General features: G+C 37.0%; 1 protein-coding gene across 3 annotated transcripts in view; it reads right to left on the bottom strand.

The window, feature by feature from the left end:
- LOC129767205 (uncharacterized) overlaps positions 1-13,256 on the bottom strand; it is an 823,328-nt gene that overhangs the window by 71,613 nt on the left and 738,459 nt on the right. For all 3 annotated transcript variants that reach the window (XM_055767859.1, XM_055767857.1, XM_055767856.1), the window contains exon 11: positions 5,158-5,209. In XM_055767859.1, the coding sequence (XP_055623834.1) occupies positions 5,158-5,209 (52 nt within the window). The remainder of the gene's footprint in view (positions 1-5,157; positions 5,210-13,256) is intronic.

The raw sequence follows: 13,256 nt of genomic DNA, 5'->3' as shown, positions 1-13,256 counted from the left end.
AAAACGAAAAAGCAGCGCGTCTAACGAACAGTGATTGGACATGAGTCGGGAGAAGGTGCGAATAAAGTCCCGACTCAAGTCCAGACTTTTGAACCATGGTTTGAGGCTAACCTTAGGGATAATCGAGTGGAGCCACAGGCCCAATTCATCTTCGTTCCATTTGCGTTGCCAGTTAACTATGGTATTTTTGCGGACTAAAGAATAAAATTCATTGAAGGCGATTTGACGCTGATAAATATCGCCTTCAATTGCACCTACCTTTGCTAATGAGTCAGCCCTCTCATTACCCGGAATTGAGCAATGTGAAGGGACCCAGACAAAGGTAATGACATAACAGCGTCTGGTTAAAGCACTCAAAATTTCTCGTATTCTCTCAAGGAAGTACGGCGAGTGCTTTTCCGGCCTCACTGAACGGATAGCTTCGACAGAGCTAAGACTATCCGTTACAATGTAATAGTGTTCAACAGGTCGTGAGGCGACGCTGTCCAGCGCCCAGTGTATTGCTGCCAATTCAGCAATATACACTGAGCAAGGATACTGAAGACTGTGTGAGGTGCTAAAAAATTTGTTGAACACTCCAAATCCTGTGGACTCATTCATAGAGGACCCATCAGTAAAGTACATATTATCACAATTGACACGCCCATACTTTGCTTCGAAAATCGTAGGAACGATCCCGGATCGATGATAATCTGGAATTCCATGGATATCCTGCTTCATGGACAGATCAAAATGCACAGAGGAATTGATGTAGTCAGGAAAACAAACACGGTTGGGAATATACGAAGAAGAATCAACCTGCATGGAGACGAATTCATGATATGAGCTCATGAATCCAGAATGAAAATTTAGCTCGATCAACTGCTCAAAATTTCCGATCACCAATGGGTTCATAACCTTACACCGGATGAGGAACCGAAGAGATAATAAATTGAAGCGATCTTTTAGTGGGAGTACGCCTGCCTAAACCTCGAGGCTCATGGTATGCGTTGAGGGCATACATCCCAACGCAATACGGAGACGAAGATACTGAATTCGCTCGAGTTTGATGAGGTGTGTTTTGGCAGCTGATTGAAAACAGAAACTGCCATACTCTATCACTGAGAGAATAGTTGTTCGATACAACATAATAAGATCTTCGGGATGGGCTCCCCACCAGGTGCTGGTAATTGTACGGAGAAAGTTTATTCTTTGTTGACATTTTTTACTCAGATACCTAATATGGGCCCCCAAGTACATTTGGAGTCGAACCAGACCCCAAGATACTTGAAAGACATAGCATGAGTGATCGGTTTACCCAAAAGCTGAAGCTTTGGTTTTGCTGGTCTATGCTTCCTAGAAAAAACCACCATCTCTGTTTTCTCCGTGGAGAATTCGATCCCTAGCCCAATGGCCCAGGTTGAAAAATTGTTCAAAGTATCTTGTAAGGGTCCTTGCAGGTCGGATTCGTTTGATCCTACGACAGACACCACTCCATCATCTGCAAGTTGTCTTAGGCTGCAATTTTGTGTAAGGCAATTGTCGATGTCGCTTACATAGAAGTTGTACAAAAGGGGGCTTAAACATGAGCCCTGGGGGAGTCCCATGTAGGAGACCCGACTTACTGTCGAATCCCCGTGAGAAAAATTCAAATGTTTCTCACAAAGCAAGTTATATAACATATTATTCAATAGAGGCGGCAGAACCCGAGAGTGTAATTTGTCTGACAGGACCTCTATTGAAACTGAATCAAAGGCCCCCTTTATGTCCAAGAATACTGAAGCCATTTGTTTTTTTTCGGCGTAAGCCATTTGAATTTCTGAAGAAAGCAACGCAAGACAATCATTCGTCCCCTTGCCCCTGCGGAACCCATATTGTGTATCTGAGAGTAGGCCATTCGTTTCAATCCATCGATCAAGGCGAAACAAGATCATTTTCTCCAACAATTTCCGTATACAAGACAGCATTGCTATTGGGCGGTACGAATTGAAGTCGGACGCGGGTTTTCCGGGTTTTTGAATAGCTATAATTCTCACTTGTCTCCAATCATCTGGAACAATATTATGCTCCAGAAACCGATTGAATAAATTCAACAAGCGATGTTTCGCCACATCAGGGAGGTTTTTCAACAAGTTGAACTTAATTCGATCCGATCCCGGAGCAGAATTGTTACATGAAAGGAGAGCAAGAGAGAATTCTACCATCGAAAACTCGGAATCAAGATCGCACCTATCTTGTGGTATATCTCGAACAATTTTTTGCACGGGAGCGGAATCGGGACAAACCTTTCGTGCAAAATTAAAAATCCATCGATGTGAATATTCTTCGCTTTCATTCGTTGAAGAGCGATTTCTCATGTTTCGAGCCACTTTCCATAATTTTTTCATTGACGTTTCTCGTGACAAACCTCCCACGAAATTTCGCCAATAAGCACGTTTTTTCCCTTTGATCAAATTTTTGAACTGATTCTCAAGGGCTAAATACGTTTGAAAATTTTCAGGAGTTCCACGTTTCCGAAAAGCTTTAAATGCATTCGATTTTTCTACATAAACCTTGGAACATAAGACGTTGAAATTATTAAAATTTTTATGTTTTTCTTTAGCGATTTTTCTCAAAGAGAAATTATAATCATTGTTTGTCCAAAAATGATAATGGTTTGTCCGGTTTTAGAAATCACCATTTTTGAATGAAAAAATTCGAATTTTAAAGTAGATGTTGCATTTATCATTGTTTGAGTTTACTGTCATCATATTAATCCATTCATAATTCGGGCTTTCTTGAGAATATTGTCTTTTCTTGGGCATTTTAAAAGTGTTCACTCAACACAGAGAAACTTTAGTTCTGTTATGCGCGAAGGACGCAATAAACAAACTGCAGCGCGCCAAGCGGTTGCCATAGAAATCATGTGGACAAAATAACATGCGTTGATTACATGGTTTAGCTATGTAAATCTGATACAAATGCAAGCAATGTGCAAGCATGATGTTTACAATATTTGTAAGTGTTATATTCCAGAAAAGGTCTGAATACGTGCCAAATAATCATCTGGTGATTGATTAAAAACTAGCTCAAATGAGGGACGTATTGACAACAATGGATTTTTTATCCTTTAAAACATTTGAATCCGGAAAAACCCATATATATATAAATAGATTTCTGTCTGTCTGTCTGTCTGATTCTTATGGACTCGAAAACTACTGAACCGATCGACATGAAGATTGGTATGTAGGGGTTTTTGGTGCCGGGGAAGGTTTTCGTGATAGTTTGAGACCCCTCCCCCTCTCTAAGGGGGGGGGGGGGGGTCTCCCATATAAATGAAACACAAATTTCTGCATTACTCGAGAATTAATCAAGCAAATGAAACCAAATTAGGCATATGAAGGTTTTAGGGTGCAATAAATGTTTCTATGGAAGATTTTAGGGGGCACGAAACGTTTCTATGATTGATACACTCCTCCTCCCTCTCTAAGGGGGGCTGCCATACCAATAAAATACAAACTTCTGCATAACTCGAGAACTAATCAAGCACAATTTGGGATGTGAGGATTTTTTGGTATGAGAATTGTTTCTATGATGATATGACACCCCTCCCTCCTCTGGAATGGAGAGGAGGTCCCATAAAAATGTTACACATATTTCAACCAAAAATATTCCAATCAAACATGACAATTGAAAATTTTCGGAAAAGTCTGAAGGAAAAAGGGAAAATTCGGAAAAATGAATTGTAATTGTTCTACAATTACATAGTGACAAGCGTTGTTAGTCCATTTGATGTTTGCGCAAACGAAATATCTTTATCTTCTTCTATCTATACCAATAAAAATGGATCACCGAATATGTTGATAAGAGCAAAACTCGAGGAAGGAATTGTCCGATTTAGGGCTGTCTTTATTCTATCATATTTTCTGTATCAAACATTTATTCCATGTAACGGAGAATCATGTTATTTGCAAGTGGTTGAAAAATCTTGAACGAGAATTGTGTCGGAAAATAATCTGATATTATAATGATGAGTTTTGGTAGAAGTACTAGGAATTTTATAATAAAAGGTAAATTCAACACGGTCGATTAGAAGATCAATCAATGAACAGTTCTGCAATTTGACCCATGAACTTGCGCTTAGTAAAAAACGTGTATGTTTGAAGGTATCGATATCAAAAAACAAATTGTGGGCGGGACGAAGTTTGCCGGGTCAGCTAGTATACTATGAAACTACTGTGAATCATGAAAAAGGCAATTCTATCTATATGTTTTGAAGCTTTTCAAAAAGGTGCGCATTCAAAAAACTGGTACACGGCAGAAAGATGGCGAAGTCCCCAATTTATCTGCAAACAACGACAATATCGAAGAAGAGAAAATAATTTGTTTAGAACATTCGTCGAATCACCAAGTAAACTTTTCGGATTTTTCAGGCATGATGGCAACCTTTTTTGCCAAAAATTGAATATAAATCCAATCCAACGGCGATTGGAGACGGCATAGGAATTGATAACTATACATTCGTTTTCAAACAGGACTGATGAGTAAAAAGTGAACTTATGAGTTCGATATCAGAATAAAAAAAAACCTTACATCACTTTAAAGGCGATCTGCAACGCTAAACGGTACTTTGAACTTTCCTTGCGATTTTTTCTGCGTTTTAGCAGAAATGTGTAATGAAAAAATCGATGACTGCAATAATATGCCGAAAATTTAGTTCCAGAAAATGTCTGGAGGATTGAATCAAGCACATAGAATGAGTGTTTTGAACTGATATAAATTTACATTTTTTTTATTTTGTAGTTGTACACACTAACATGCCATCAGTTCAGTTTGAAATGTTATATGTTGTTACTCTTGATAATCTCAAGTGTACTTGAATATGTATTATCACAAAGTTTACGAATATTATAGATTGGGGATTTCGAGTCTTATTTGAAAATCCAACTTATGATGATCGGACGTCTCGCGACATTCAACGTTTTCCTGACATAGTTCGAAAATCATTTCAATTCTATCCGAACACGCAATTGTCTACTCTCTGATAACGATCGAACATGGAATGTTTATTTTTCTTGGACCGATTATAAATAGATATATTATAAACAGATATAGCTATAGCCGTGAGGCAAAACCCTTAGTTTGTGCATTATTCAGAGTATATATTCCCCCGCATATTGCCTGTTCCGTGAAACTTACCGAATTTGCTGAAAGTATGGCTGACAGCTCCAGGTCATCGGAAGACAGATTGCTGAAAAAAAAACAAAAAAAAAAACAAAACTGATCAGTATACCGGATGGTTTAATGTCATGTAATGCTAGAAATCGATTCGGAAAAGTTTCACGCATCATCGTGCTTCGCAACTAATGGGGCGAAAATTGGGAATATACTGCCAATAACATGTGCGTTTCACAGAACATTAGTTGCTAATGCGTCGAACACATCGATCACAGCCCTGAAATCTGTAACAGTGACAACCACGGCCAATTTGCTTTTAATTGTTGGGTGATTAAAAAACACATCCTGAAACTCCTTCAAAGCAATATAATTGTCCCTTTTTTAATGGGTTGCGCCCATGTTTCGGTTATTAGTGCGTGCTGACACTCGGCTACCACTAACAAACCGGATCAAATCAGCATCCTCTCTATGGCCCATAAAGCTCTTCACCGGAGACCGTGAACTTTATTTAATTATCGGTCATTAAATGCCGCGGAGCCACCCCGACCAAGACATTTTTATAGACTATTATGACTTGTCGTCCGTCATGTACGTCGCGCATATAATCGTTAAATTAAATTCCGTCTGATTCAATTCGAGAATGTCCGCGCGCGCGGTGGAACACGACGTCGTCGTTGTCCATTTGTCGGTACCGATCGCAGATCGGTGAGCGTTTTAATTGGTTATACACATCCCCGCTCGCCCGATAGTGAAAGTCCATCCCGGGCTGGCGCATCAGCGCACGGACAGCTTCCCGCGCCCGGTGGATTGCAGTGGACAACAAATTGAACTCACCCGATTCAGCGCGCGAAGAAGCTGGGAAAACATGTCTCCCGTCGTTTATCCCAAGCCAGGTTATTTATAGCTTGAACTCCGTGACATCCCGGTATGCGCCAGCAGTTCACAGCAAATGAATTACAATCGCAGGCCGTCGTCGACTGGAATCTTGGTGAACGCCACGTGAGTTATCCCATCTCTCGCGGGAAATCAAACCCGCGAGAAGACACCTAGCAATCGTGCGTTATGCGGAATGCGATGAAGGAATGAAGGATGGTGGGGTTGATGATATGACTTCAGTTTTTCAGCTGTATTAATAACGTGGATGTTGAGCGCGGGGAAATCAGGCACGTAATTAATGTTTTTTTTTTATATAAAAGTTTGGTGAAGATCTCAACTGGCTCTAAGAGTTTTCATTCAATACAATATTTGAAGTTACGATTGCCGTTTCGTTTCATGATGGTGATTTCGTTTGGGTTATTGACGAATTTCATGCCAACTCGACTGGCCGTTGGCAGCACCCTCTCAGATAGCAGTGAAACGTTATGGTCATTTAAGCAACTTTGCATACTTGAAATATTCGAAAAATAATTAGACTACTTTTTGGAAAAAGCCACTTTTTTTCTTATTTTTTTTTACAAAAATTTATAATTTAAAAACTATGATACCTACAAAATTCTTGTCCAAGGATGAAAAGTAGAAAATTATTTAAATTTTCACAAAAAAATACCAAAACTTTGTTGGAAAAAAATTTTGCTAACAAAAAAGTTATTTAAAAAATTAAAATTCATTTCTCTCAAAAACGTATTTTTTTTAATTCTCAAAAATATATATATGAATAGCACTTATAATTTCCAACAAGGCGTCCATACATCAAAGGATGGGCACTTTTACAGCGAAAATTTTTTTCGAACAACAGCTTTTTCATGTTTTGTTTTCTTTGAAAAAAATACAACTTATCCTAATTTTTTTTGAAGTCAAGATAGCGATATACTGTATTCGACAATGTTTTAGATCTTACTAAAATATGAACTTTTGTCGAAAACATCAACTTTCTGTCTTTTATAATTTTTGGAATATAAGTCATTTTTGTATGAGGACTCCTGAAAAAAAAAAACACTGTTTAGCACGTATCATTTTTGTGTGTAAATTCTCACGTTTGACATGTTTCTAAATAGAGAAAAGTTAGCAGAGCATGAAAATTGCGATAATTTATACATCAAAATGTTTATATTTTAACAAGATCTAAAACTTTGTCGAATGCACTATATCGCTATCTAGACTTTAAACAAACTTAGGGTTAGTTGTATTTTTTTCAAGGAAAACATGAAAAAGTTGTTGTTCGAAAAACTTTTTCCCTGTAAAAGTTCCCATCTTCCGATGTATGGACGACTTGTTGGAAATCATAAGGGTTCTTCATATACAGCATTGGATAAAACATTTGCAACTGAAGTCTGCATTTGATAAAACACATTGGCAAACTTTATTTTTCCACAACATTTAAAGAAAAACTTTTTGGAGTTGTCGGCTTAGCGGTCTAGCTGCCTATTTCACAAATACATATACAATCAGCTGCTTGTTTTTATCATAACGGTAGAGTTTTTTTGACGAGTGCTTTTTCGTGTTGGTCAAAACATTTGCAACATTTCATTTGCTACTGTTGATTCCCTTCACAAAGAAGAAAAACTAGAACTGTTTAGTCATGAATCTAAGTTCAACATATTCGGGAGTGACGGAATTTGTCGCGTACGTCGACCAATCGGAAAGCGTTTGGATCTACGGTACTGTCTGAAGACTGTAAAGCACGGTGGCGGCAATGTGATGGTCTGGGGATGTTTTTCTGCTAGCGGTCTTGGTCCGATCCATTGAATTGATGGAATTATGGAACGTTTTGGTTATTCCAACAAGATAACGACCCTTAACACACTGCTAAAGTGATCAAACAATGGTTCAACAATGGTGATGGACTGGGTCGTGGATCGTGGATCGTGGACCGAAGGATCGATCGCGAAGGAGTGCGTAACCAAGGCCAATTGTTGAAGCAATCCCACAAAGCTTTTTTTTGATCATCTGATCGAGTCTATGCCTCGAAGATTCAAGGCTGTAATCGACAATAAGGGATTCACTACGAAATACTGAACGCTATCATTAAGTTGATAACAATTCTGTAAAGTTGCAATTGTTTTGTCCAGGTGAAATACCGCTGTAATTTACTTTTTATACCGTTCTGACATGTTTTTGTACAAATTATGTTTTATTTTGATTATATGAACTCCCAATGTGTTGTTCGCGACCGACATCGCGAAAGAGGAGCAAGAATAAAAAAAGTAACTTTCGTTTCCCATCCCTATCCTTTTCTCCCATGCAAGCCTCTCCTACCTTTTCAAAATACAATTACATACAGCACATATTGTGTACGTATAACAGAAACCGAAACGCACACGACCAAATATGTGAAGCGTACACAGTGATCCTTTCCAATACCGTCATTCCATATCCAACCATTGTACGTGAAGCATCGCGAATAAATCCATCCCGTGTGTAGTAATTTTCCAAGTGTTTAATTCTCCATTGCAATCCATATTCCCTGTATCCCGTGTATTCCGTGTATAATCCTGAGCTATCATCCTGGCCTCCTTCTGCCGAAGGAACCGCCATTATCCTCAATGGTGTGATCCGCCATGTGTTGTTGAAATAAAGCCAATCATTATACTTAAAAACCGGACATTTTCCCCTTTGGTCAAAAAATGACTGTTTTCAAAAACTAATAACTCTTCAACTACTACACCGATTTGGATAATCGACATATAAAATTAAAACCAATTATCTAGTCTTATTTCATTCTTGAAAAAAATATGAAAAAAAATTACGCTCTCTAGTACAAAGTCATGAAAACAACAAAAATCAACACAACCAATAATTAAAAAAATAAAATCCAAAATTTTTACAAGTGTGATATTTTTCTTAGAAAATCTGCCATTTTCACGAAAATCTGAGAACCACTATATCGATTTGGCATGGAATGACTGATTATCCCAGAGCCGAATTTTAATCGTTTACATGTCACATGTTTATCATATCTATAATTAGCACATTACACAGTTGCCATTTTTCGGCGTTAGAGTATTCCCTTCTATACCATTGCATATGGTACACATTTACACAGTTGGCATTTAGGCGTAAGAGTTTTTTTTCCTTCTGTTCTTCCATTACCCAGTTAGACCGGACAGCGGAGACAGTTGATTGATCATTGTTGAATTATTTATAGAACAGCAGCCCGATTCGTCTTGCAGAGCAGAGCAGTTGTATGGATGAATCGATCTTATTTCGACCGTGGATCGATCTCCATCGCTGATGATTGTTACGTGGACGTAGTTATTCTGTAACAACACAAAGATGAAATGTAGGATATTGTTTATTTTCATAAAAAAAACCGAAAATTTTATAAAAAAACATTACACTGAAAAGCAAATTATTTTAAAAATTGAAATTCATTACGTAATTTTTTAAAATTCTGAAAAAAGGGAATAGCGCTTACAATTTTCAACAAGTCACCCATACATTGGAAGATGTGCACTTTTACAGGGAAAAAGTTTTTCTAACAACAATTTTTTATGTTTATCTATTATTTATTTTTTATAGTTTCTGAAATACATGGAATTTTTGTATGGAGACTCCAATTGTCGCGTTTGACATGTTCTTGGAATGTTTCTAAATAGGAAAAGTTTGCAGAACATGTAAATCGCTATAATTCACACCTAAAAATGTTCCGAGTCAAACATTAATAGTAATTTTTTTCAAAAAAAAAAACATGAAAAAGTTGATGTTGGAAAAACTTATTTCCTGTGTGTTTTTCTCAACGAAATTAAAAAAAAAAGTTTGATATTTTAAAATGAAAACTTGAATAATTTACTACATTTAATTCTCTAGCCAACATTTTGTACGTCTTATAGTTTTCGAGTGGATTTGTTTGAAGTTTTGTGTTTTTTTTTCATTTTTTTTTCCAAAAACTTTAACTTAAAACTATAATCTTGAAAAATGTTAGTTAGAGACAAAACGTAGGAAATTATTTAAGTTTTCATTAAAAAATAACCAACAATTTTTTAAAACAAAATTTCATTATAAAAATATATTTTACAAATTAAAAATCAATGATTTGTGATAATGATTTTTTTTAATTCTGAAAAAAATGGACCTTACACTTCCCAAAAAGTGACCCATACATCGGAAGATAGTCACTTTCACTGCAAACTTTCACACACATGTCGGAATATGTCAAACGCGAAAATTTACACACAAAAATGTTGCGAGTAAAACATTACTTTATCAGAAGCCTTTGAGACTTTTTTGAGAAAAATGAATTTAAATTTCTAGAAAATATTTTTTCCAGTGTAATTTTTCTTAAAAAAATGTTGGTATTTTTAAAATATAAACAATTTCTAGTCTAACTAGTAGTCTAACTATTTTTAGAAGGTTTTATGTATGAAAAGTTGTATAAATGATCAATGTCTTTACGCCCACAACGTTTCACTGCTATCTGAGATGGTGCTGCCAAATTCTAAGACGAGTCTGCATGAAATCCGCCTTATAGAGGCTTTCTCTGTTCATTCTCCTCTAGGCTTAAAAAAAAAGCCAATTTGGAGAACTAAACTAAACAGTCATCCTTGAGAAATCCATTTGCAAAGCTTGGCTGCCACTGTTATTTGGTCGTTAGACTGATATATCGTGAATGATTTTGTGGCGACTCTTTCCGATTGATCAATTAATTTTCGTGAATTCGAGCATTGTTTCCGGGTTAAAAGTGTCGTCAAAATGCAGCGTTTGTCTAGCCGAAATTGAAGAAGGTATTTTTCCGCGATGAAAGTTTCGTTCTATGGTGGAACATTGAAGGTGAAAAGACTGAGTTTTTTTTGGGGGCGTAGGAAATGTAATTTTGCTGAGAGATATTGAAATACTAATTGGATGTTGAGTAAGTTCAGTGTTCAAGTGTCGATTGCTTCACGAAACGTTTACGTCCCTCACTCAGTGAAAGGATTCATCCATCGACCCTTGCTAGTGCTACCAAATGTTTGTGTTAGAGAGTTAACGAATTTCACGCCAACTCGTCTTAGAAGTTGGCAGCAATATCTCAGATAGTAGTGAAACGTTGTGGGTGTAAAGACATGGGTCATTTAAGCAATTTTGCATACTTGAATTATTCGAAAAAGAATTAGACTTCTTTTTGGAAAAAGCCACATTTTTTTTATTAATTTTTAACAAAAATTTATAACTTAAATACTATGATACCTACAAAATTCTTGTCAAAGGATGAAATGTAGGATTTTTTTTTAATTTTCGCAAAAAATACCTAAATTTTTTTGTAGAAAAATTTCGCTGAAATAAAAGTTATTTTTATTATCTTACCAAAAACGTATTTTTTTAAAAATCCCCTATATATATAAAAAAAAAATTAAAATTTCCAACAAGTCGTTCATACATCGGAGAATGAGCACTTTCACAGGGAAAAAGTTTTTCGAACAACAACTTTTCTATGTTTTATTTGAAAAAAAAAAATACAACTTATTCTAATTTAGTTTAAAGTTCAAATACAGTGTATTCGACAAAGTTTTTTAGATCTTGTTGAAATATAAATTTTTGTCGAAGACATCAACTTTCTATCCTTTATAGTTTTTGGAATATCAGCCATTTTTGTATGAAGACCCCTGAAAAAAATTATGTTTTGCTCGTAACATTTTTGTGTGTAAATTCTCACGTTTGACATGTTCTTGACATGTTTCTAAATAGAGAAAAGTTAGCAGAGCGATAATTTATACATGAAAATGTAACGAATTGAACATTAATTAATAGCATTTTTTCAAAGAAAGAAATGAAACGGTTGAGTTTTGTAGGTATCATAGTTTTTAAGTTATATTTTTTTTTGTAAAAAATTAAGAAAAAAAAGTGGCTTTTTCCAAAAAGTAGTCTAATTCTTTTTCGAATATTTCAAGTATGTAAAGTTGCTTAAATGACCCATGTCTTTACACCCTCAACGTTTCACTTCTATCTGAGATGGTGCTGAAAACGGCCAGTCGAGTTGGCATGAAATTCGTCAGTTTAATTTTTGTATTTTTAAAATGTTTATTTCTCACTGTTTATTATTTCGTAGTCCTACGTTAACAATGTGGTCGTGTCTTGGACACCACCTTACCTTCATTACCGACCCGCGGCACCATGGCCATCTTATGTTTGTTTTTCTAGATAAAACGATCACCACTCGCTCTGAAATATTCATGTTTTATTCTTGAACGAAAACGAACAAATAAATAATGCATAGTTTACGTTCATTCAGTTTCAAGGAGCCGTTTTGGCTAAAATTATGCGTTGTTCGCCCTAACGTCGGTATTTAAGCTACAACCTTCCACCTTCCTTCGGCGGAACCTAGGAACTGACCGAATCCATTAGGGCAAACAACATTACCATAATCATGAAAACGTGTTTCAAGGTACACACTCCCAACTACTTTCCATTCACAAGAACGCCGACCGGTTGAATAGACCCCTTAATCTCGAGCTCACTTCATGCCTTAATCGTGTAAGCAAATGAGCTGCTAATTGATGATGTGTATATATTCAGAAAAAAAACTACTGCGATCCAGCGATGGAAACCCCGCTGGAATTCCCCCTGATTCTGAGCATTCATTACCCATCCACCAACCCATTCCGAGTGAGACCTTCCGAACACCCGCAGCAGCAACATCGATGCTCGATCGGCTACTCGATCAGGGCGCGAGCAAAAATCGGGGGAAGCCGTTTGGCGGAAAAATTGATTCCTTCGCCGTTTTCGACGGCAGCGAACAGTTTGTAAACAAACGCCGCAATAGCGCTCATCATGGATTCACGGTAAGCGTTATCGTTTGAAATCGTGTAAACAGCACATATTTGAGATACAGTTTTCGTAAGCAACAATTGTTGAACAAAGCGGCGAACGCTCGGACTGATTCGCTCCACGTTTCGAACCGCGATCGGGTATTGTGCGCAAAATTCGAATCATTACGCGCGCTCGAAGAGGCAGACGCGTATTTACCGTATATTATGTCATCCGTCTTGATATGACGGGTAATGAAATTTGAACCTAATGGCGTGAACAGACCGCGCGCGCGCCTGCAGCGCATATTGAGCCAGTTCTCTGTGGTTGCAACGTGATGTAAAACAATCAGTAGCTGCAATTCAGCTGCAGTTGAAATTTGAACTTCAACAACATTTTCGTTCCGGGAATTGGTTTGGTGATGGATTGGTCCGATGAAGCACTACACAAAAAATACAATG

The sequence above is a fragment of the Toxorhynchites rutilus genome, chromosome 2 (assembly GCF_029784135.1).
Source record: "Toxorhynchites rutilus septentrionalis strain SRP chromosome 2, ASM2978413v1, whole genome shotgun sequence".
Classification (NCBI taxonomy): Eukaryota; Metazoa; Arthropoda; class Insecta; order Diptera; family Culicidae; genus Toxorhynchites; species Toxorhynchites rutilus.
This window is presented reverse-complemented; position numbering and strand designations above follow the sequence as displayed.